Consider the following 27,316-nt stretch of genomic DNA (forward strand, 5'->3'; position numbering starts at 1 on the left):
TTATTATTATTATTATTATTATTATTATTGTATTATCTCCGCTACTGTTTGCCAACATATCAATTTGACCCATTTAGGCTGCCTACATGTCATTTTTAAAGTTCCTGCTTACTATTTCAGATGTCAGAAAACCCGGAACTCAGTTGGACGACTTATGGTTGATTTTTAAGTAAGTATGTCGGATAAACCCTAAATGTGTTACCAGAGATATTTCACTTGCCAATATCGTACGATACTGAGTGCCGAATTTATTGTTTCCACCCTTCAAAATCCAATTACTTCTGTCGGATTGAACCCGTAAACCTTTACTCCGTTTTGTTCGGGGCCGTAGAACACACACACTGTGTTCCCTGTGTGTCGTAGGAGAACATTGACAGGGTTTTCTGTCTAGCGACCAGGGAGCCCGTAGCTGAGCCTGGAATATCTTCCACTTGTGTCAGACTTCTCGCTTTCATCTTTCCTATCCGATCCTTGGTCAAATCTTTTCCTCTTCCGACCCCATTGGTTGGTCGGTTTGCGAGGCTCACGGTCCATCCCTTTCTTTTGCCGATACCTTCGTTCTTCGAAGGGTAGAACTTCTTCTTTACCCGCTCTGAATAATGTTAAGAGAGGAGGGTTGCCCAGTTGTCCTTCACCTTTTAACTATAATAACCATCACTACTCTACTATTAATCCACAAAAGGTTCCACTCCGATTGTTTGGAAAAAAGAGGGACTACACTTAAATCTTCCCTTGCAGCCTTCTTCTTGATGACCCGTTGAGTCTGGGTAATACAACCAACCAACCAACCAACCAACCAACCTACCAACCAACCAACCAAACAAACAAACCCCATGGTACTACACCCCTTGACGGGCCTTGGCCTACCAGGCGACCGCTGCTCAGCCCGAAGGCCTGCAGATTACAAGGTGTCGTGTGGTGAGCACGACGAATCCTCTCGGCCGTTATTCTTGGCTTTCGAGACAGGGGCCGCTATCTCACCGTCAGATAGCTCCTCAATTCTAATCACGTAGGCTTAGTGGACCTCGAACCAGCCCTCAGGTCCAGGTAAAAATCCCTGACCTGGCCGGGAATCGAACCCGGGGCCTCCGGATAAGAGGCAGGCACGCTACTCATACCCCACGGGGCCGGCATTTAAAATCCCCGACCCGGCCGGGAATCGAACCCGGGACCCTCTGAACCGAAGGCCTCAACGCTGGCCATTCATCCAACGAGTCGGACTCTGGGTAATACCATACTATAATAATATAACCAAACCCAAACACATGGCGCAACCACCCCGAAGGGCCAAGGACTACCAAGCGACCGCTGCTCAGCTCGAAGGACTGAAGATTACGAGGTGTTCCGTGGTCAGCTCGACGGATCCTCTTGGCCGTTATTCTTGGTTTCCTAGAACGGGGCTGCCATCTCACCGTCAGATAGCTCTTCAAGTGTAATCACGTAGGCTGAGTGAACCTCAAACCAGCCCGCAGATGCAAGTAAAAATCCCTGACTTGGCCGGAAATCGAACCTGGGGCCTCCGGGTAAGAGGCAAGCACGCTACCCCTTCATCACGGGGCCGGCATAATAATGTACTGGGTAATAATATTTTGTGTTTATTATAACTTTTACATTTGATTCTGATTTTAATTAAAATACATGACTTTTTCGGTCATATACCTGTCCCTAATCATTCAGTCGCTGCCTGCTTTTGTGCACTTCTCGGCTAGTCTCCCAGGTATTTGAGGAACATTGCAATGTGCCTTCAGTGATAGTCATGCTTCAGGAATGTATGATAATGCCAGTAAGGCAAAGTGTATATCATGTGAAATATGAAAGAACAACATAAATTTGGAAAATAAATACAGTGGTTGTCTAATTAATCTAACAAGAAATTTTGTACACCCTTGTAACTAGACATACTTTTTCCTTCATGAATTATTTGAACGCCAACAGGCTCAATGAATTTTCGTGTAATGTTTACTGATATCATTTCTATCCTGTTCGAATATTCTTTACTACGAAACATCCATACACATTCCAGATTATTGATGGTACTGATGGGAGGTGCGGAGCTTAATGAACAGGTTTCTTGACTTATTTTTTTGCTACCGGTATGGTTTAACGTCGCACTACTTCATTAAAGGTTTCCGGGGACAGAAGGATGAGAAGGGGCTAGGATTTGGAAGGTAGTGACCTCGGCATTAATTAAGATCAACTCTGAAAATAGAAAACCATGGAAAACAATCTTCAGGGCTGCCGACGATTGGATTCGACTCCACCACCTTCCGAATGCACGACCACAGATACGCGATCGGAACCACGTAGTCAGCTCACTCGGTCTTGAGTTTTCTTTATATCTACGAGGGTAAGTCAATAAGCAAGTTACTCAATGTTTCTTTTTCGGTGAACAGGTAAAGGCAGGTCAAGATAAAGAAAACTACTTTACTTCAGCACAACTCTTTTCTACAATTATCACGAAAGCTATTTAAGCATTTGTTATAGAATAAAATAACTACCCTCCTTTTCTTGACTGTAAAAATGGCGTCCTGCTCGTTGAACGCGTCTATCTGATTCAGAGTTAATTATCTGCTCTGCCGTACCATTTCATCAATGGCATTAAGGAATACGTCGGATGCTAATGGACGACCATTCAGCTCTTTATCTTTCACAATCGTTTGAGCCTCTGTAAATCCAAGGCTCCACTTCATCTACGAATACAGATACAATCCTCCTGTGATTGCTAGTATGTTCTGTAACTTTTACTGCTGAAATATTAGGACATCCTCACGTCACCACTAATTTAGTAACAGACATTTTGCAAATCTCAGTACCAAGTCTCTTGATTTTCGATATCTGCACTTGTTCCCATTTTATCATTTTCCAGAGATTTTCTTTTCTTTGTTTCTGATCAAAAATAGAGAGAAAATTCTATTTAATTTGTCAACTCAATGGGTCTGGTGTAGGACAATTCCAGACTTGGACTGAAACTAGCAACATATTCTTACTGTAAGACAGGGAATAAGAAGGAGCAAGGTTAAATGAAGTAGAGTGACGAAAAAATTGACAGATAAAAAATATGAAAAAAGACAGTTTATTTCATTGTTAATATATTTAATTATACAAATTAAAAAGAGAGTACGTTCTCAGTATCAAGAAACTCAGTGTCAACAACACTCACTATTATAATGAATCACTCAAAATTCTGAAAATACGAGGGATTACAAAGATAACGAGAACAATAATCACACACAATCATTCATGCTACCTGTTAACGAGTGTTAGTCAAAATACATAACAACGAACAGTAAAGGACGTAAACATTTTGAGAACGTTTCAGTTATTGTGCAGTTCTTTTTCTGGACATTAAAAATAGCAGAGAACATTTAATTTCATATTTCTATTTATTTGTACGTAATGTAATGCCTTGGGGGTGAGCACATAAGAAAGATAAGCACATACGTTCATTAGCTTTACTATCAGGGTTATTTGCACATTATTAGGTATCCTGACATTGCGGGCGTTTACTCTGTAATGAATTGTCGTCACACGAATTCTTTGAATAGAATTGGGTAAACACTTACCATGCAGGATAGATAATAATGTCATCAATATAATTAAATAATAATAACTTACGTATTAAAACACTCTGGATACAACATTATGACACCATATGAAGTGCACTAAATTAACTAACCATATAACTTCAATGTTCTCAGCTAGCAACTTACGGATCTCCTAAGTAAGTGTTCCGTTAGCCGCTAACCAGAAGTATCTAAAGATACTCTGTTTCTGAAACTGTCGCACGATCTCGTTCTTATAAATAAATGAGCATTTTCTACCGAAACAAACTTCTCTGTTTACATTTCTGCGTCACTGTTGTGTTGGACATTTTAATTACTTGTAGAGTCTGTTTGTGATTTTCTAGCTCTAGTATTCAGCAGCAGTAGAACAAGAAGTGTAGACGGCAGACGGGACGGCGCGAGAGTCAGAGAGATCTTCTGGTGCTTGTGTTGTGTCCAGAGAATACCAGGGCTGTCGATAACCGAATCAAAATGAAATCGTCGTCGTCATCATCATCAGTTGAAATATTTGTCCGATCGTTAACTGCAACAACAGGAAACAAACAATGAACACTTGAATAATAAAATTCTTGTACAGATGGTGAATAAATAAGTCCTCTAAATTGTGTGAGGATTGGAACAAGCAGGTATATAAAGTAAATCTCTTGAATATTGGGACATGTTTTAAAATATACATCATTTACATAGGTACCCAAATAGTCCACAGCAAAAGGCATAGTGATACAGGCAGATAAATGGTTACATCGTTCGGGAAACAGTTCCTCTATTTCCTTTTAATTAAAAGTAAAGCAGAAAACCAAATCCACCTACGTACAGCCCATGAAGAGCGATGGGAGGGTAGAAGTGAAAGACTTCAATCTCGACATTAGGACGTTTTCCTCAAGACTGAACATGCTACGCATCTCTGTTGAGGGTTGAGTGAGCCCTACAGCCATGTGGGCCTTCAGATGTGGAAGTCTAATTCCTAAATATTTCTATTTCTCGACAAGGAAATGAATCAGCATCCTTTCAGGGAAACTATTGAATTCTTGATGATGATGATGCTTTTGTTTAAAGGGGCCTAACATCGAGGTTATCGGCCCCAATTGAACTCTAAGAATAGTTACGAAATTATTACTGGTTCACATTCAGTATTATTTAAGTTATATTATTCTTGGCAATATATTTTCCAAATTTGGAAATAATTAATATTTAAAATATAAATTTAATACAAATTGTATGAATATGCAGTATTAACTGGAATATATTGATAACAGCTCAAATTAACTTTTAAGAAACGAGGTATGGTTGGTGTAACTGTAAGTTTGCATTCGGGAGATGACGATTTCGAATCTCATGAAGGACAGTTCTGACTATGGTTGTCCGTGGTTTCTCATTTTAAACCAAACAAATACGGGAGCTATTGCTCAATGAAGGCCACGCAAGTAAGTCCTTTCTCACCACAGTGACTGCAAGCCGCTAGCCAAGTACAATTTCTTCCTTTAACTTTTCAGATAGTCAAATAAGCATTTTGAACTTTGTATAATTTTCATGTCTATGTATTTAATATTGTGGCTGCGTATCATTTGAGGTTACGAAGCACAAAACTGACTTACTATATTCGCAATATAGAGTTTCTTTTGTAAAGGAAAAAATATTATTGGAGAGATACGAGTGAAATTCAATGCTAATCAGAAATATATAAGTAATTTTAAGGATTTGGTGAGTTTACGAGCCAAATAAAAGTAAACATGACAAGTTTAAAACGTTGTAGGAGTTTGCTATAATTCGATTAATTGGTAAATACAAGCCAGTCCCGTGGTGTAGGGGTAGCGTGCCTGCCTGTCACCCGGAGGCCCCGGGATCGATTCCCGGCCAGGTCAGGGATTTTTACCTAGACCTGAGGGCTGGTTCGAGGTCCATCCTACGTGATTAGAATTGAGGAGCTATTGACGGTGAGATAGCGGCCCCGGTCTAGAAAGCCAAGAATAACGGCCGAGAGGATTCGTCGTGCTGACCACGCGACACCTCGTAATCTGCAGGTCTTCGGGCTAAGCAGCGGTCGGTTGGTAGGCCAAGGCCCTTCAAGGCTGTAGTGCCATGTGGTTTGTTTTGGTTTTGGTAAATAGAAAGTAATGTAACAATCACATTGAATATAATGCTTCCTTATATCGAAATCATATCTTTCAAATCACTTCGTCAGACAAGTACGGGCGGCCTTTTGTTTGTTTACTTTCTGTAGTATGTCTTGGAACTACCGACAGCAAAACCTATCGTTTACTGAGACACGTGCAAAATGCAATTGAATGTAAAGCGCAACACGTGAACCGTTTGCTTACTTTATTCTCTAAAAATTTCCGTAAATGGTGGAAATAAAATGATCAAATGTGTGAGAACTAACGTTAATGACAAATAAGTACCTCTCAGTCTCTGTATGCGAAAACAAGTCCTGTAATCTAGTCCTGGTTCGTAGCTCACTTGGACACTTTACTCAACCAGCGTAAGGTGAAGTAACTTACCATCTAGCGCGGTAGGCGTCGAGGCAAGCACCGACACGGGTGTCGAACCTCATTCCCTGTCGACACCAGACAACCTGGGTGCGCCCACGAGAACAGTAGGCGATGGACGTGCACTGTGGGTTCAACTTGTAGACCTTGCGGTGGTAGCAGGATGCTCCGTTCTGCCACACTGTAACACAAACATGAAACAATGAGTTAAAATGCTATATTGTCTTTGTCAACAAGAAGAACTATGAGGTTCATGGTTTTTACTTTTATTTGGTAACACTGGGTTAAAGACAGTGTTGAGACTCTGACTATAGAAAGTGTACTGTGAAATAATACACAAATATACTTAGATATTTTGTATTTAGAGTGTGGGAAGGATTAGATAATATTAATTTGAGAACCTTTCAATTCTTATGAAGTATTTTCATCTTCCTAATTTTTCAGAATTAAGGCTGCATATTTTCATAAAATCATCAACAATAATAAGCACCTAGTTCGAAGTGTCTACTGGTTACTAAAAGTTTTTGAACTGTGTAGTGATTATAGGAAATAATATAATTGCCTGCAAGGAATTAGTGTACAGTGTTTATCATCCATGTTATGATAAGAGAATTCAAACAGGAAGATTTAAAATTTACATTTTACAGGGGAATTATGTACCCCTTCCCCCGCGGGGTACTGCCTGTAATAAACACTACTAGTTAAGCCCTATGACCCTCCTCCCCAACTACCATTTATTTTGATTTCGCACCCCGCGTTGGGGTGGATAAATGAGATATTAGATGACTCATGTGAGACTGGATTTCATAAACATAATGATGAATGCAATATATTCCTCTGGACAGTCCAATAATCAGTGGATAACGATGCCTTTTCCTCTCCTTAACTGGATTCTATTTTTTGCTTTTGAAAATATAATGAACCTCTTCCTCTACTACTTCAGGGCCTTCTTTTTTAAATAGCTCATTTTCTTTTCTTTCCGAAGGAGATGATTCTATATCTCTGTTTATATTGAGGCACTGAGGGAGTTGGCTGCGTGATTCGATTTAAATCAAGTAGGCTGTACCTCTTTATTTATTATTCATACGTACAGCAGGCCAGTACCGTCGTTACTTAGCGGTGTTTGCAGGCGCAACTAAAATGTATATTTTTCTATTGAATTTACGTCGCATAGTCTTACGGTGACGATAGTGCAGGATAGGACTAGAACTGGGAAGACGAAATCATAGCCTTCCTTAAGGTACAGATCAAGCTTTTTTCTTGGATAAAAATAGGAAACCACGGAAAACTAGCTGCAGTGGGGTTCGAAGCAACTACCACGCGAATACAAGCTCACAGCTACATGACCCAAGCCGCACAACCAGTTGCTCGATGGGTGAAATATTACAACCTTGTCTAACCCCTGTATGTACCTTGAATCAAGAACTCATTCTAATATCTATTCTCACTGCAGCCCATTTGTCCACAGAAATGCATTTGATTGCTTTAAGTTATCTACCCTTAATCTCATAGTTAACATTTTTTCCCTCGGTAATCTGTCATATCCCCTCTTTATATCTACGAAACATAAACATAACTATCTATTCGTCTCGTAGCATTTTTCAGTTACCTGGCACATACTCTAAATCTGATCCTGAGAGACCCTCTGTGATCCGAAACCACACTGGTTTTCATCCAGCTTACTCTCAACACCTTGCCTGGTATATTGATCATCGACCGTTCAGAGTGTAAAACATAAGCCCATTTACATTATATTTTCGTTTATCTATTCATACAGTTAAATACTATTTCGGCAAAAATTGCCTAGGCTAGTACTAATAATTATAAACACATTGTACATGGTTACGTAATATTTAACAAATAACATCTGAGCTTAATGCTTTGGTATTTGTTACTTGGGATAAGTGAAAGTTCTTCTAAAAGCGAGTAAGTAAAGTCGGGTAGTAAAATGTCATTGGTTAAGTAGAATTTTTCATGTACATGTTTGTATTTTCATTGTTATAATGAACGCATTCTGCACATAATCGAGTGAGTGGCTGCATGGTTTGGGTCCCGTAGCTGTCAGCTTGCATTCGAGAGAGTGGGTTCGAACCCCACTGTTAACAGCCATGAAGAACGTTTTCTGTGGTTTCCATTTTCACACCAGGAAAATGCTGGGGCTGTACTTTATTTAAGGCCATGGCCACTTCCCTCCCACTTCTAGTCCTTTCCTATCCCATCGTCGCAGTAAGACCTATCTGTTTTGGTGAGACGTAAAACAAACTGGAAAGATAATTCTTCACATGATGTTTTCATGAAAACTGTTTTTAATTATTGTTCTGTAATTCTATAGAACCTCACATAAATGATAAAAATATGTAAATTGACCGTACTTATTTGTGAAATTAAGAACTAATATAAAATCTCATCTGCACGGCGTAGTGTCGAATTTTCAAAAAAAGAAAAGAAAAAGAAAGAAAGAAAGAAAGAAAAAGTTGGATTTGGAATGCTTCAAATGTAACGCTCACTCTCATTAGTAATACCATCAATATTCGTGTAGTTTTATTTCCATGATATTGTGAACGTAAATAAAATCATCTCAATAATTATTCCTATAAGCTGAGGCTCTGAATTATAAATGATGTGGCTACTTACAAGAGGTATCGTATCGTCCCTCGTTGCTCGGCAGTTCCTCAGCAGGTGGCATGGGTCCAATTGGAGCTTCAGGCTCTCCAGGGGCGGGGACTGGAGCAGGAGCAGGGTCAGGTCCTGGGGCAAATGGAGCGCCTCCCTCAGGTTCAGGCATTTCAGGTTCCGGGGGAAGAGAGGATGCTGAGGTCAGACCTCGACAGTCCACACGGTACGGGTAGTCACACACACCCAGTTCCTGAAACAGGCAAAAGTAAGAGGAGCGTTTCATGAAATCAGACAGTTGATGTTCATAGTGCTGATAATAGTCTAAATGGTATTGGTACCTGCATATATCCTGTTAGGGGAACAAACTTCAGACACACAGTTGCTAAAAGAACGCAATTGTATTCCAACAATGAAGTTCAGTTCTGCTTATTCCCAGTGACTCGAAAATCATTGTGACGTGTTGAAATCAAGGAAAATAATGTGTTTAAATCGGTACATGTTTTAAACAGCCACGTACACGTGTTCTAAATAATACTATTACTGCTACTGCTACTACCGAGCACGATAGTTGCAGTCGCTTAAGTGCGGCCAATATCCAGTATTCCGGAGATAGTGGGTTCGAACCCCACTGTCAGCAGCCCTGAATATAGTTTTCCGTGGTTTCCCATTTTCACACCAGGCAAATGGGGGCTGTACCTTAATTAAGGCCACGGTTTCTTCCTTCCTATTCCTACGCCTTTCCTATCCCATCGCCGCCATAAGACCTATCTGTGTCGGTACGACGTAAAACAAATAGCAACTGCTACTACTACTACTACTACTACTAACAATAATAATAATAAATAATATTTAATACTAATAAATGTTGCAAACATTGGGCTGGAAAGAATAGGGAATAAGAAGATGAGCTGCTCGACTAAGCAGTGTGTTTCGAGCTGTCCGTGTAGAGATGGTGTGGAATTGCATTAGTAAACGAATAATTTTGAGAGGAGCTTCTAAAGGTAGAACGAAACTGACGACAAATTGGGGCAAATATTACTTTATAGGAAGATTAATTCGCAATAATGTTTCAAGGTGAATGTTAGGTAAATTTCAAGGTTCTTTGAAATAACTGATAGGGCATCTACCACCTGGAATGCAGCTATAAATGTAGATCGAAGAAGTATTTAATAATACTTCGTAAAGGTCCTAGCAGGCACCGAGGTGTAGGAGTTATGTCCCATAGGCCAATGAAATCGAGCTGTCACCTTTAACATCTCAAATGCCATCATCCATAGCAGGATTCAGCATTCATTATTCATTACATTGGGAGCAGAAGGTTAAAATTTGCCAAACTTGTCACAGAAGTGGGAAAATTTTCTTAAAGTTTGGGGGATACTTAATACAGTTTGCTTTACGTCGCACCGACGATTGGATAGGAAAGGGATAGGAGTGGGAAGGAAGCGGCATCTTCTTGGTGTGGAAATGGGAAACCACGAAAAATCATCTTCAAGGTTGCCGGCAGTGTGGTTCGAATCCATTATTTCCCACATTCAAGCTGACGGCCATGTGACTCAAATAATCACAAGCCGTGAAAAAAGGGAATCAGGACCTTTACAATAAGATTGGGATCAACCCAATAATTCGTAATTTTCATCCAGTCAACTGGAGCAAGCTGATGTGGTGCCGTTTAAGAGGAGGTCGATGGTCCATTTATTTATATAAAGAAATGGAGGTCGGTTTGGAGTTATCTATATATAAAGGTATAAAAATGTAAATAGACGTGAATTACTGAAGCACTTCCCGCCATCTTAGAAACTTAAAACTTGGTATCAGAAAAGGTTATGACCTCATGATCCCTCGAAATATCGAAAATTCTGGAAAATTTCCTGAGGGGACCATGCTGGGAGTTTACAAATTTGAGGCTCAGCATAAGAATGCGGTCGGATACATTTATAAAAAACGATAGCATATAGGTTTCATGAGCTTAAAAGTTTCTTGAAAGTCCTCATTTTTACTCCTTCTCCCCAAATAAATATTGCGGCATAATCTACCAGACGAGTTAGGAAGTTGAAATTTGGCAAAATTGTAGCTTTTAGCCTGTAACCGACGGAAAAATTCCAAGATGTTTACATTTTTAACATTTTACCACCGAAAAATATCGAAATATGGAGGCAATTTTAATGACCGTATAGACCTTCGTTTCGAGGTATTTGGTGGTTAAACGGTAAGTCGTATCACAAAACGGATGGCACTATTGAACTCAGCAGAACAAGATCTACAATATTGGTCCTATGACATTTTGTATTACTTATATCCCTTATACGTTAAATTTGGCAGTAGGAAAAGAGGGCCTGTCATTATGATATAAACTCTCTGATCCGAAATTTACATGGCATTTAATAAATTCTTACTCATAACGTGAACAGTAATTTACCTAAAAATTCGTATACATCGTAGATGACCATAGCGAAGCACGAGTACAATTGCTAGTCCCTATTATTGCTTGAGGGTGCTTCGAAAGGAGCCACACGAAGTTGTAAATCAGTCAAAAACTGAAGGGCGAAGTTTTGCACGAATAAAACACTTGCTTCATTCATTCCTATCCACGTTTGAAAGCAAAAGATCGAACCGAGATCAAACAGATCAACTGAGGAGGCACTCACCTGATCTCAGTTTGAGTTTAAATTGATCCTTTTTATCACGTCCTGTGATGATTCGATGACGGTTTTCGTACACACTCTATGTTTAAATACAGTGACTCATTTCTTCAAAGTCGCCACTTGATCATATTCGATTCAAGGAGTTTCTCTTAATGCCAGTGAATACAAGACGATGCCTATACTTACGTCGTTGTAGTCGAGACCTCGTGGGCAGTTGAAGAGGTTAGGCTTGCCAGCTACACAAACCACGAACATGGAACAATTCACACTGCTGCGGAATGAGCCGTAGTCTGTGGGGCATTCGCTCTCTCCGACTGGTGCTGGTCCTAGGAAGGGTAAACACCAAGCATGTTAAAGGATCGTAAAGGCAAATTGAAGAGCTTGTTAATTTATATATTACAATTAATACAACTAAATGGTACTCACAATAATTAATACAAGCGAAACGTGGATAACGAACACAGCGTTGCACCAAGTAACTTATAAAATTACCTGTTTGTTTTAATCCATCTGTCCGAAAATTAACTGATAAACAATAAAACTGTATTTATTTTCAAGAGTATTTGATAAAATTAATAATGATTAATTTATCGCATTTGTCAAAAATGGGTTCTAAAAGACAAATTCGAAAATAATCAATGTCGACTAACTTATTGTTTCAGAAGACCCATTCTTCAGTGTTACATACTGTATATACGTATTAACGCAAGGAAGACATGGGTAAATTCAGGGTGATTAACGTTATATTATTTTTACTTAGCTGCCTCAGTGGACAAATGGTATAATGTTCGACATTAAATTTCAAGTCTATGTGTTCAAACAAGACTGAGGTAGCCGTATTTTTGAGCTAAAATCATGGCAAGGCATGTTAATGTAGTTGGCGTGTTAGTGCCTGCGGTTTTGCACTCTGTGCCCATTCGACAAAATTAGCTTTACGAATGGTTCAGTAGAGCTCTCTATCACTGTCTGATAACAATTCAGTCAAAGAGTCGAAATTGCCATACAGGCCACCAAGGTGGAATTTTTCAGAAGGTATCGAGCATTGTATTGCGAGGCCATACTGTTGTTATTATTATTATTGAACGGAAAGTACATCGTATAATACAGTGTACTCTCTGGAAACCATTTTCTGATCAATCTGAATATGTAGAACTAGTCGCTTTTTAACCGAAATGTCACTGTATGACTGCTGCGATTTCTCAGTTGTATGAATAAGTAGGAATTAAATTAAGGACACTTACTGTCGACAGTTCTGGTACCACATTCCACATTGTACGGGTAGTCACAGTAACCTTCCTTCTCGTTGAAGTGCAGTCCACCAGGGCATGATTGCTCCACTACCATGTCATCCCAGCAGTTGACGAACTTGTGACAAGCGTTGTCACTAGGGAACTGACCTCGAGGACTTCTACACATCTTTCTCAGAGCTGCCATCTGGGGGTTGGAGTCGCTATCTGGAGCAGGAAGTGGTGCTGGCTGAGGAGGATAGGTACCTTCTGGGGGTAGTGGGTACTCAGGAGTCTCAGGGTTTGGTTGTTGGGGAGGAAAAGGTTCAGGGCCTGGGGCGGGAGCAGGTGCTGGGTTTGGCTGCTGGGGAGGGTAAGGTTGTGGAGCAGGGTTAGGTTGCTGAGGAGGGTAAGGCTGTTGGGGAGGATAAGGCTGCTGAGGAGGATATGGCTGTTGAGGAGGGTAGGGTTGCTGGGGTTGAATAGGAACCTGAATCCAAACATTGCCTGGAGGAGGGTTGGGTTGCTGAGGATATCCTCCAGACTGTGGTGGGTATGCTCCTGGTTTTTGAGGATAACCGCCTGGTTGCTGAGGATAACCACCTGGTTGTTGAGGGCTACCACCTGGCTGCTGAGGGTAACCGCCTGGTTGTTGAGGGCTACCACCTGGCTGCTCAGGGTAACCGCCTGGTTGCTGGGGGTAACCGCCCGGTTGCTGAGGGTAACCACCTGGTTGTTGGGAGCCTCCTAATTGTTGAGAGCCTCCTGGTTGCAGAGAGCCGCCACTCTGTGGAGGGTAGCCTCCGGGTTGTCCTCCAGGATACTGAGGTTGACCACCAGGATACTGTGGCTGACCACCAGGGTACTGTCCAGGTTGTCCACCCTGAGCTACATGCGGAGGAACCACCACGGCTATCTGCCACTGCTGTAGTTGCCGCTGTTCATCGTCATCAGGATGGGCAGGAATCGCTGTAAGGAGAAACGTTCCAGGCTAACAATATCAAGAGCCACAGTAAAAAAATGCAAAACACGTAATTTTACCTCAACAATATTCTACAAAGGAAGATAACGACAAGCTAGCTTATTTTAGTTCCTGCAAGATTTATGTTCTTACGAAGTTCGTGAAATACTGTAGGTACATGAAACTTGTTGAATACGCAAACTTTACGATTATAGTAACATCATATGGGTGTTCTTAGCTACAGGTCTTGTAGGCTACGTGCTCTAAAGGTGTTTACTCAGAACTAAAATGGCACGGCACCACTTGGAATCGAACTAAGAACCTCTTCCTTGCCGAGTAATTACTTTACCATTTCCCTAACATGATGTGCTTTTTTATGGTTCATTTACGTGTCTGTCTCTGACTAGTTGGTTGCTTAATTCCCAAGCTGTGTAACAATTACAACATGGAAAGCCCCCTCCATAAAAGCGATGATTGTCTATGGAGGGGAGAAAGGAACATAATTCTACTATACGTAACCTCGGCACTAAGAAGAATAAAACACTTAACTCCATACTCGGCTACCTTTTTCTCCAGGAATTAAACTGGTACTCATTTTTGTTCTAGGCTAAGTGAATATCAGGGCCATTTTTTTCTCCAAGAGTGGACATCTCGTTATAAATATTTCGACGTACTAACGGGGAATTGAATTCACGTTCTTCTGGTTGAACGAAGCACTCCTTTACTGCGTAGGCTAGGCAGCCTCTGCAACAGACACACCACTGACCGACATCACAGTGGTTGTCAGACTTCTATTATCAATATGCTCTTTATTTTTGATTTATAAAAATGTTTATTACTATTTTTGTAGGCTCGGAATAATGTCAGAGGTTATAAATATTACCTTATGGCTGCAAAGGAGCGCACCTACCTTCGAGAAAAAATTGCAATGAGGTGGGCTGAAATTTCAAACCGCAGCCTTGGTTTCTTTACTAAACCTGAAAGCAGATGCTGTGATTGTACCTAAGTTAAGACAAGAGGGCCCTCCCACCAAATCCTATTTTAGTTCTTAAGGATTTGTGTCTTTGAAGATGGCTCTCATTCGATGTATAGTACGCCCCTCCTAATTGGAGGGTCCATCTCCTTTTCCAGTTGTAGACAAGATGCAGTGTGTGCCAAACGCCGGGGGGCGGCATTGAGGTGAACTTTCCCACATTTCTAGGGGATTAGGTGAACCTAGAGTGTAAAATATAATGAATGGTAGAACTTACATATTGCCTCGTAGGAAATAATATTAGCAGGTAAATTAAGATTTCAATTCAATTTTCATTACCAAATTATATTTTACTTTTTCTTTTGTTACAGAATACTCTGTTGAGGAGATGCTCGGATAGCACGCTGTTGAACTAAAAATAAGCTTAGATGTGGTTGATCAATATTTTGTTTGTTAAACGGCTGTTCTAACTGCTTACGATCCTAATAAGCCAGGGTTTGTTTTAGTGATATCCAGTGAAATTTATTTAAAGTACTAGAAGACACACACTTCAGCCGGGATCGAACTAAATATCTTGGTAATTGAAGCCAAATGCCAAACAGGCTGCATCCCTGTGTTTAGATCTTACTATTACAATCTGCCTTACGACGCAGACACAGATAGGTCTTATGCCAACGATGGGATAGGAAAGGGCTAGTGGTGGGAAGGAAGAGGCCATGGCCGTAATTGAGGTACAGCCCAAGCATTTGTCTGGTGTGAAAATGGGAAACCACGGAAAACCATCTTCAGGGCTGCCGACAGTGGGGTTCCAAGCCACTATCTCCCGAATGCAAGCTCACAGCTGCGTGCCCCTAACCACACGGCCAACTCGCTCGGTGTGTTTGTATCTTGAGGATGAACATCCCAGATGTCGTTATATAAACAATCATCCGACCAGTTCGTGGAATGAATGGAAGTGAATCATTAATACACAATTACTATCAATTTTCTTCACTGTTATCGATAATGGTTACATTATCCTCAGTTTCTGATTCGATAATTTAAAGAGATGGTTATTCTATTCTACGTCCTCTTTTCAGGCAGACCTCTGGAAGTCAGATATTTTTATCTATTTGATTTTATTAGCGGTTGTTTCTAAGTACGTGTACATGTATTTAGCATAGGCCTGAGACAGCTATCGATGAAATGGCGTATGGCTTTTAGTTCCGGGAGTGTCCGAGGACAAGTTCGGCTCGCCAGATGCAGGTCTTTTTATTTGACACCCGTAGGTGACCTGCGCGTCGTGATGAGGATGAAATGATGATGAAGACGACACATACACCCAGGCCCTGTGCCAGCGAAATTAACCAATTAAGGTTGAAATTCCCGACCCTGCCGGGAATCGAACCCGGGACCCCTGTGACCAAAGGCTAGCACGCTAACCATTTAGCCATGGAGCCGGACACAGCTATCGATGATAAGGGATTATAAGCTGACTTGAGTCTTACTAGTAGAATCTTTACATCCCACCGACACAAATAGGTCTTATGGCAACGATGGGATAGGAAGGGGCTAGGAGTGGGAAGGAAGCAACCGTCGCCTTATTTGTAATTCTTTTTTCTGAGATTACAAGATCTACCTTTGCTCACATTGGTTTTTGCCTGCAATATTTCAAAGTTTAAAGACCATTCAGCTCAGTGGCCTGTTGTTTAACCGAAGCCTATTGGCAAGCTCAGATAAATATCATCCGTGTATCAGACAGCGAATGTTGTGGTTATTATACTGTGATGTACACAAAATGCGATTAGTCTAACCATTCCTATAAGATGTTTAATTACCGGTTTGGACTAGTGCCAGTAGATAGAGCGATAACCGGGGCACTGCCCTTCACCGTGCATTGATCACCTATCATTGTAGAACACCTCCATAGAGGAATGCTTCAAGTTACTATCAATTCGAGACAACTATGGATCGAGACGAGGTGGAATAAGTGTTAATAATCTATAGAAACATGATAAAATGTTCTATCGATTGCGCTTTGATATCAGATCACCATCTGCAATTTTATTACCATTTTCATGGCGTCCGACATTTACAGCAAGTTCAAATACCGCTAGTCATAGAGGGGGAGCATGCAAGCTCAGGTGAAGCAACACCAGGAAAGGGAGATTACGACTTAGAAGGGTACTTGTTATTGAAATTGATAGTTGTACGTACTTAGGTGTTACTATTAGCAAAGACTTAAACTGGTCAGAGCAAGTAGTAAGATGTAGTTAAGGAATCCTGGAGATCGTTACATTATATTATGCAAAATCTCAAGAAAGCTAATTCTGTTGTCAAAAGTAAAGCTTATAAATGTTTGGTACGACCGATTCTCGAATATGGTTCTGCGTGTTCGGATCCGTACAGGGTAGGTTTAATAAATTCCAAGAAAAAGTTCAAGGAAGAGCGATGCGTTTCATAACCGGGAATGGGAGGAATACCATTAATTTGGAAAGTCTTGAATCTTTAAGTACAACTGGGAAAATCACCTTATTAATATCATCGTAAATTTACTTAGAGTTAGCATTCAGCGCTACAATTTAAAAGTCCAATCTCCTAATTTGTACTCTATATAATAAGGATTGATGAAGGGACGATACGATGGCCACATAAAAAGATCATTACCGTTCGATTCCTATAAGAAAATGCATAATTTGACGTAACGGTATCAATAAATGTCAACTCCCATTGCAGGCAATGACCGATTAAAACCTTTGTCGATTGCACAGTACATTGCGTGCGACTGTACTCTTTTAATAATCGCTGACCAAGTTGGGCTGGTTATGTGCGCTGAGGTCACGAGTTGGTCTGTGTCTGTGATCATGCGATCTGTGCCTTAGGCCGTGCTAATTGGTCCCCCATTGTCTGCTACATTCATACATCCTGTTGCTTTTGTAATAGTTGTCAGATCTACCTTCACTGGACCAAGATACGAATTATCCGCAACTGAAGAAAGCACTTGTGTACTTTAAAAAGCACGCACACCCTGTTATAGTCGGAATTTATTTGGTGTTGTGTGTCATAATAATTGGTTATCGGACCGCTTTCAAACTATAATAAAGCTTGATTGTTATTCGAACTGGAATTTAAAACTACAGTATCCAGTCACAGACCACACGAGCTCACAGACATACAGTTGTAGTTTAGATGTAAAGGCCACTCTTTAAGAACGGTTACCAATCTTCCCTTTTTCGACCATGATCTTGTCCAAGTGAGCCTAGAATATATTTTCACCTAGTTAATTATACCGTTCTACTCATTCCATATTCATTCTTGTTTTTCTTGATGGATGTTTCAGTATATTATGAAGTGAACGCTTAAAGGCATAACAGTCCACAATGAAGATGCATGTACTGTGTGTATGATATTATATATGACCACAAAGTTTCGCAGATTTTCAAAAATTAATAACTATTCGCCACTTTTTTATAGCTACGTTATGTGAGGTGTATTTGATAGAATGGCCCTGATTATTGTATTACGTAGACTGTTGTTGTTCAGGATATAATATTCTACAACTTTTAATAAAGGTATAATAAAGGTATGGAGTTGGATTTATTTCAGTCAAGATCTCCAAAAGGATGAGCAAATCCTGTCTCTTCCGGTACCTGAAGTCTTTCAGAAAGAGATAAAGATAAAGAAAGAGATGAAGATAAAGTTGGAATTCAAGAGGACAAACTGGGGCAAATATTCATTTATAGGAAGGGGAGTTAGGGATTGGAATAACTTACCAAGGGAGATGTTCAATAAATTTCCAATTTCTTTGAAATCATTTAGGAAAAGGCTAGGAAAGCAACAGATAGGGAATCTGCCACCTGGGCGACTGCCCTAAATGCAGATCAGTAGTGATTAATTGATTGATTGATTGATTGATTGATTGATTGATTGATTGATTGATTGATTGATTGATTGATTGATTGATTGATTGATTGATTGATTGATTGATTGATTGATTGAAGAGTTTATTTGTGGGAATAAGGTTATGTATGGTGTACGAAAAAGACATTTACACAGGATATGGAGGAAGAAATATATACCGGTTCTAGGATTGGTAAGCCAACGATGACAGCCTCGGGATTTGAACAAGAAATCTAACCTAAAACTCTAGGTCCTCTGGAGATAAACACACTGCCAATTGGATCATAAAAGTGAATGTATTTGAAACTAAACTTTTATACACACTGCATTCAAAGTATCATGAATTTTATTTGAAAAAAACTGATATTTCTTATGCGTCTCTGAATTATTTAGAATGGTTGACAAGTAGTATTGACATTAGACAAAATAGTGCACCTATATATGAACGAGTTGAAAGCCGTATGCGTTGATTTGGAGAAGAGTAGCTTGAGGTCTGTACTAAGTTAATGGATAATAATTTCACGCTAAAAAACTTTCAAGGACTAAGTGGGAGAAACATTTAAGGCCGAGAAACGCTAATTCAATTTTTATACCTACAAAACTTAGTCGCTTAATTCCAAATTAATGGGAGAATTACGAGGGTAACCACTCGTGCTCCCTCACCTTCATCCAACTTTCCATAAGGGGATACTTATTTAAGTTCGAATACCCTACATTATAATGAGAAAAAGAAAGCCCTAACAGTTGTATTCAAAGAATATCTACACATTTATATGAAAAATAATTTGGTATTGTTATTTCTGTACTGACCGGTTTACCAGTTGGAAAAATGTATTCCATAGGGATATACGCATTCATGTCATGCACATAAAGAATTTAATGATTAAAATTACACGGCAGATTACCGAAGTGGATTATAAAAGAAACACGATCATTCCCTACAGTGCAATTTGGAGTTTGTACTCGTCCCACGGTACTCACGGAGTTCATTTTAAATACGAGAGACGAGTAAGTAGGAATGCTGCTTCTTGTCTTCTGAGGTGTTGCCCGAAAGAGTGGTCTGGAAGTCAACAAACAGGTTTCTTGATTTGGTGCGCAAATGTATTAATTGATGCACGGCCTCTCTAAGACTTGTTTGGCAGTTCAAATGAGAAGTGATTTCCGTGTAACCACTGTGTCCTGTAAAATGTCTTGTAAAGGTGAAAACATTGAATAGGTTCTTACACGGATTGACATTTTTAAATAAAACATGTTCCGACTCCTTGGCTGAGTGGTCAGCATAGTGACCTCTGGTTCAGGAAGGAGCCGGGTTTGATTCTCGGCCGGGATAAGGATAAAAACTGCGTATGGTTAATTATTCTTGCTTGGGAGCTGGATGTTTGTGTTCGTCTTAATAATCTTCTATTCACACCAGGAAAATGCTAGGTCTGTACCTTAATTAAGGCCACGGCCGCTTCCTTCCCATTCCTTGTCATTTCCTATCCCATCGTCGCCATAAGACCGGTCTGTGTCGGTGAGACGTAAAGCGTATTGTTAGAAGAAATCTTTTAATTTTCAGACAACACAGCACACTAATAACCACCACAGAAACACGCAAGAGTGAATACATCCGTCCACATCAGGCCGTAAAACTGTATCAAATATACATCAAGTGCCGAACTGAATACATTGGAAGAAGGACCAGGAAGAAGAAGATGATGGCTACTCTCTGAACAAGTCTCTGTCAGCTGACTAAGAGTCTACGGTGGAAACCAAAACTTTGACCACTTCTGCTTTTGTCTTTCTGAAGTTCTACAGTTTGACAGAATCTAACCATCGTATGCTAGTTTTCTCTCTGCTCATTTACACTTTCTCACTGGCTGTGAATCTATTGCGTTCCTAGGTAACTTGATTGCCATCAACTGGGGGCTAATGAAAGGTTAAATGTGGAGATCATGTCCCGTTCTTCAAGTATTCATCATAACTTATTTATTTATTCGGCTTATTTTGCTTGGCGTAGTTAAGGTTATGAAGCATTCTCTTACGCTAAACCAAGATTAACAAATACATGGAACTAATATAATTTACAGTAAGTGGGAAATAATTGAAGAGAACTGTCCTATAAAATAATGACAACTGTATTAGAAATTTTATATTATTATTATTATTATTATTATTATTATTATTATTATTATTATTATTATTATTATTATTATTATTATTATTATATTCGTTTACGCACATTTGAGATCACGTTAAGCAACAATCACACATTACTGGAAGCTTTCTTTCCATCCCGTATTCATTTTCTGTTCGTCGTGGTAATATTACTAATATTAATAGTAATTGTAATTATATTTTAACAGTAAAAGCAGTCCCAACTAATGGGTAATATTCTTTAAGCACCCCTGAATTATTTAGAATGGCTGACAAGAAGTATTAACTTTAGACAGAATAGTGTACCATACATGAATGAGAGGAAATCCATATACGTTGATTTGGAATGGGGTAGCTTGTGCCTTATTGATTATTATCAGTGAAAAGGAACTGTCTAGCGAGGCACTGAAGTAGTGCTCGATTCATCTAAAATATTGTGGGATCGATTTACCCTTCAAGAAACCGAGAAATATAGAAGCCATACTTCCATGTCCATAGCAGTGCATGGCTCTGATTTTCATCTGCATACATACAGTAAATGTAAGTGGAGGTGACTGAATAGGGCTAATAACCTATTACATCTAAGGCACAAGTTTCAAACAGCGTAGGCCCCACGCCTTTATTTGCCTCTCTCTTCTTGGTCTTCATTGCTCGCCTTGTTGGTTAATGCATCCTGGAAAGTGAATACATACTCAGGAATATGGAATGGAAATATAAGTATCTCATGATAGGTCTCTATAAATCGAAACTTGGATGTACGGAATAATGGAGAAAATATTGTAGAGAACTGAAATCAAGTGAATAGATACTCAAGAATATGGAATGGAAATGTAAGTATCTCATGAAACCGGTAGGTCCTTATAAATCGAAACTAGGATCTATAGAATAATGGAGACAATATTGTAAAGAATTGACATTATCCACAGGTAGGTCTAGACTAAATGAAGTGAGTAACACGAGGCACACGTCGATGAAGAAGGGCACCAACCCTATGAGGAAGCCAGTGTCATAGTTGGAGAATCAGCATTTGAGTCAGTTACTATTTCGGATCGCCTTCTGAGCTCAAGTTGGCGGGCTCGATCCCGGCCCAGTTCGGTGGAATTTAAAGGTGCTAATATCCTTGTGTCGATAGATTTATTATTACGTAAAAGAACTTTTTGCGGGGGACAAAATCCCGTCCTCGTCCCCTCCGAAAACCGTAAATTAGTTAGAAGGGCGTAAAAAATTAATGACAATATCATGATGAAACCAGCTGAGTGCTGATTTGATTTCCAGTTCAATGTCAATATCAATGTCAATGCCAATGTTAGATATTCACTTCTCTGGCATTTTTCCTGTAGTGTTAGGTTCAATTCTCTGCTTAAAGAACCTGCCCAAGCACCACGAATACAACGTGATGGCTAAAGGTCAATTAAGAGGAATTAACCTTACAAGCTGACAGTTGCCATTCCTTAGTTCCTTGTTTAATATGACATATTTTATAATACGTAATGCATTTTTTAACTAAACTGGTTTTCAGAGAGGTCTAACAAGTGATTTGTTGGTTATAACGGGTACATATTTGCCAATGACCTTCAGGAATCTGTGTGGGACTTGTTGGAAGCTCCTAACTGTTCTTTTAAGATATTCGCAGCTCCAAATAGGGCCTGACAAGTTGAAGAGATCGCTGAACCCTCCTCCCCCACTACCACACTCCACATGTAAGGGAAGTTATTTCAGATTCTTAACGTGTAGCCTACTATAACCTGTTCTCCAGCCTATTACAGTTTTTGTGAATGGCTCCTTCAGATGATTGGGCTGATAATTATTGCATACTATTACCATTGAGACTAAAAACTCATCCTTCCTGGTAGATTATCACCCAACTTGAATATAAACAGGAACGTGGAACAGGTTCTGTAGTGGTTCAATAACAGTCAATAACAGTCTTGACGGTTGTTGGATCCTTTGATATCAGGTGTGTAGTGAAAATATGAAGACGTACGATGAATAAAAGGAACTGATAACGGTTCTGCCTCTGACAGTCACTTGAAAAAAGTAAATTTGATTTTATTATTGTTATCACAATTCGTCTTTTCTTATAACAGTTTTCTTTTGCTGGTGGTTAAACGTTGCACTGCCTCAGACAGGAATTTTGTTACGATGGGATAGGAAAGATGGGAAGGATCGGGATAAAAGCGGTTGTGGCCTTAATTAAAATATAACCTCAACATTTGTCTGTTGTGAAAATGGGAAACAATCTTCAGGGTGGTCGACGGCGAGGTTCGAACTCACCATCTCCCGCAGCCAGTTGTACTCAACAGCCAATTAGATCGATCATTTCTCATTATTGTGTTATTTTAATTGAATCACAGATGATGAAGAATGAATACAATACCACTTTGGCTGATCTAGATATCCAAGATTTCGTTTCTGGTGACGGCACATGGGAGCCCGTATACTGTTGTAGGATAGTGTGTCTGTTTCTTACCCAGAGATTTCTAGTTCGATTTTTAACTCACCTAGCTATTTCAGTTCTCCACTGGGGAAACAAACGGTGTTCATTTATCCTTTTGAGACGAATACTATGAGAGGCAGTCAACGTCTTGGCTGTCTAAGGCTTGAAATGATCTGTATATACCATTCTTTTGTCTAAATTTTGATCAACTCGAGGAAATAACGTCTTTCTAATTGTCGAGGAATGTGATTTCCACTCAATATCCTAACTGCACGACTAAAGACATGTTTTATGTGAAGAATTATAATTTTAAACATCGGGAGAGGTGGCCGCGCGATTAGGGGCGCGTAGCTGTGAACTTGCACCGGGAGATAGTGGGTTCGAACCCTACTGCCAGGAGCCTTGAAGATGGATTTCCGTGGATTCCCATTTCACACCAGGTAAATGATGGGGCTGTACCTTAATTAAGACCACGGCCAATTCCTTCCCATTTCTAAGCCTTTCCTATCCCATCGTCGCAATAAGACCTATCTGTGTCGGTGCGACGTACGACAAATAGCAAGATAAACACTCATATTATCAATAATTCCTTAGATTTTAGACTTTTCCCTGGTGTATTTTAGTCGCAGTAATCCATCAGGTTTTCGGCGACGCTGCGATGGTAAAATGATTGGACTCGAGAAGTAGCGATCGTGGTTTAACTGAAATACAACCCCCGCAACTGTAACGGAACCTTCACTATCCAAGAGTGTTTAAATGCTAGGGAATCGTGTCACCTGTTTCCTTCATAACCAAGAGGCTTTTTCACTGGCCTCTAACCAAGGTGGCCAGTATTAGAATCTCGAGAAGTAGAATGTTTGAAATGAAATGAAAGGAAATGTATCGTTCTGTAGTCTGGATATCGTGTAAAACTTGAGGTCCCGTGGCTATTGTCACTGTATCAACATTCATATAACAATTCAAGTTTTCTTGACCTTCAGGTCATTGATAGTAAATATACTAGCAGTTTTAGAAACTCCTTCAACGAAGCACTGTACATTTCAATATCTCTTGCGTTCATTGAAAAGAAATCCTGGGAAATAAACCCACGGTCTAGGGGTAGCTATCCTGCCTCTTACCTCGAGGACCCGGTTTCGGTTCCCGGCCAGGTCAGGGAATTTTACCTGTGTCTGAGGGTGTATTGATGTATACTCAACCTACGTGAGGACAATTGAGGAGCTATCTGGCGATGAGATAGCGGCTCCCGTCTAGAAAGCCAAGAAATCGTCGCACTGAACATACGTCACCTCGTAACCTGCAGGCCTTCGAATTGAGTAGCGTTCGCTCGAACGGACATGGTCCTTCAGGGCTGTAGCACCATTCGTATTGGGGAAGGGCGGGGAGAGTTTATACTCGCAGATCCTGCCAAAGGGATAACTTAATTCCTCCAAATGAAGCGTGTCCTGGTTTCATTTCACAGTAATGGGGTTTCATTCCGTCTTCAATCGATGCGCATTTGGTGAATTTATTATTATTATTATTATTATTATTTTGCTAGTTGCTTTACGTCGCACCGACACAGAGAGGTCTTATGGCGACGATGGGACAGGGAAGGGCTAGGAGTGGGAAGGAAGCGGCCGTGGCCTTAATAAAGGTACAGCCCCAGCATTTGCCTGGTGTGAAAATGGGAAACCACGGAAAACCATTTTTAGGGCTGCCGACAGTGGGGCTCGAACCTACTATCTCCCGAATACTGGATACTGGCCGCACTTAAGCGACTGCAGCTATCGAGCTCGGCGGTGAAAATTGTAGCTGCAAAAGGAATCAGAAACGGTTAATATTCTTGGAATAGAATAATGACAGGTTGTAAATATGTATATTCCAACAACGCGTATTTTACTGTATGTATATATTTTAATTGTAACGAAGGCTTTCACGTTGTAGTTAATTGAACTCCTGTGTGCCATTAAAGTGTGCCATCTCATTAAGTACTCCTGAAATTACAGAGATTTAAAATGCCACGCGATCGAAGTCACTTTAGCCTTGGGCTTGACAAACATACTTAGCATGAGAGATCTTCCTTTTTTCTCTCCTAAGGCTGTGAGGATATTAACATAAATATATATAGTATTATGGCGGAAGATACGTGGTTTTACGTGGTTTTTTGTTCTCGCTCTACTCACTAACGAGGAGTCTATAAGGCATAACCCACTATTAAGAACTGAAAAATTACATGTTATCACATTTCCGAAATGTAACAATCAGTTGAGAAAGAACATTGTCTGTTTTAAAAAAATAACATAGACTATCCTTTCAGCTGTTTGCGAGGTGGAATTATGCAGATTAAATCCCGGGGCCATCAATGAAGTATCCTGATGAGCTCAATGTCTTTAAATACGTGAAGCCTGAAGATCAGTTTTGGCGAAGATGTGATCGTGCACCGAATCACTGTGTACCTAGCATAGCACCTATCCAGAGGAGGAAATACTAAGGGAAATTGAAGAAACAGACTCAATGACCGATATTTATTATGCTTAGACCGACAACGTGAAATGCAATTCTTTTCATTATAGGGCTACAAAAGTATAAATTAAATGAAATGGCGGATGGCTTTTAGTGCCGGGAGCGTCCGAGGACATGTTCGGCTCGCCAGGTGCAGGTTTTTTGATTTGACTCCCGCAGGTGATCTGCGCGTCATGATGAGGATGAAATGATGAAGACGACACATACACCCAGCCCTCGTGCCAGCAAAAGTAATCAATGATGGTTAAAATTCTCGACTCTGCAGGAAATCGAACCCGGGACCCCTGTGACCAAAGGCCAGGACACTAACCATTTAGCCATGGAGTCGGAGATGTATGCGCCTTTAATTCCCTGCCAGTTATGCAACTATCATTACGTGATCGTTCAGCGGCACAAGGAGAGTGTGGTGATTTCTGCGGTGAAACAGGCTGGCGAGGTTAAGAAGTTTCCTGTTAACAGGGGCAGGTCCGCTCCAGTTGACCTGAAGGTCAATGACTCTTGTAGTTTCGACTTGAGCCGGAAGGAGGCTCCGTGCCAAACCCACTGCTGAATGGCATGGAGTGGTGGGGAGGGCGCTAACAAGGCGTGGACTAGGGCTGGGCTGGTCTCTTTCGAGAAATGGCGGCAGAAAAAGAACTGGACTGTGTGTAACTGTAATGGCATGCATGCTGATATCCTCATAATTCTTGTAAAGCGTCCATTTTAAAATATCGCCTCTCTTGCGATGGTGGGATAGGCTAAATTATGAGTTCTATCCAGCCTCAGTCGGATGATATTTGGAGATGCTCAAATACGCCAGCATTGTGTCAGGAGATATATATGATATGTCGTATAGCTTTTAGTGCCGGGATATCCCAGGACGGGTTCGGCTCGCCAGGTGCAGGTCTTTCTATTCGACGCCCGTAGGCGCCCTGCGCGTCGTGATTAGGATAAAATGATGATGAATACAACACATGCACCCAGACCCCGTGCCGTAGGAATAAACCAATTAAGGTTAAAATCCCCGGCCCGGCCGGGAATCGAACCCGGGACCCTCTGAACCGAAGGCCAGTACGCTGACCGTTCAGCAAACGAGTCGGACTTTGGCACGTAATAGTAGTCTACTCATGCAGCACAATATTCCGGTACCTCTGCGTCTCCGAAAACCGTAAAGGTAGTTAATGAGACGTAAAACCAATAATATTAATTAGTCCTCAACGTAGATGGCTATGCCATACAGCCTAATTTAAGGTATAAATGCCCTTTATCGGCATTTCAAGTTCAATTGCTACGCACAGTTTACATTTACTTCGCAATTAGACACAGCGCATGACCTGCAACCCACAGTCAAACAAGTTTTATTTGCATAACCTCTACAGTGCATCGCAGTTATTGCTGAAGTTCCAGCCTTCCTAATGTATTCAATTAACTATGCATTAAGAGACATAAAGGTACCCATTGTACGGTTCATTAGCTGTAGCTACTGTACATGTTGTATCAGGACCACTCACTGCCAAACCATTACAAAGGAGCTACAAGCACTTCAGGTATGCTCGACATCAATTATACTGCTGACTTACCGTCTCGCACTTGAGTGGTCATCTCAGGCAAGTGACTGGAGGCTACGGACATGCTGAATAATTACTATACTGCTTGATTGCTTGCTCTAGGTTCATGGCTGGCCTAACTACTACTTGTAGCTTACCTTCAAAAGGTCATCGAACTAACTCCTACAGAATTTTGCAGTTTTATTTTCTGGTATGATCTTCAGGGGACTGTGATAGCTCACTGACTACGCCTCCAGGGTTTCCTGTCACTGAGGCTATGTTAAAGTAACAGTCAACGTATGTTAAATTTTGAAATGATAAGTTAAATTACTCGTCTTGTCTCATTAACTGTAATTGATTATCATGATA

The 27,316-nt window shown here is 40.4% G+C and overlaps 1 protein-coding gene across 1 annotated transcript; it reads right to left on the reverse strand.

Annotated features, from left to right (window-relative positions):
• Nucleotides 1–3,114: 3,114 nt before the first annotated feature.
• LOC136862595 (trithorax group protein osa) lies at nucleotides 3,115–27,032 on the reverse strand. Its single transcript, XM_067138893.2, has 6 exons — nucleotides 26,981–27,032; nucleotides 12,549–13,502; nucleotides 11,494–11,633; nucleotides 8,684–8,915; nucleotides 6,062–6,230; nucleotides 3,115–4,086 (listed from the first exon to the last, which is right to left on the reverse strand). Exons 1-6 carry the CDS (start codon nucleotides 27,030–27,032, stop codon nucleotides 4,083–4,085), a joined length of 1,551 nt encoding a protein of 516 aa, XP_066994994.2. The 3' UTR covers nucleotides 3,115–4,082.
• Nucleotides 27,033–27,316: the final 284 nt, after the last annotated feature.

This window comes from Anabrus simplex, chromosome 1 (assembly GCF_040414725.1).
Source record: "Anabrus simplex isolate iqAnaSimp1 chromosome 1, ASM4041472v1, whole genome shotgun sequence".
Classification (NCBI taxonomy): Eukaryota; Metazoa; Arthropoda; class Insecta; order Orthoptera; family Tettigoniidae; genus Anabrus; species Anabrus simplex.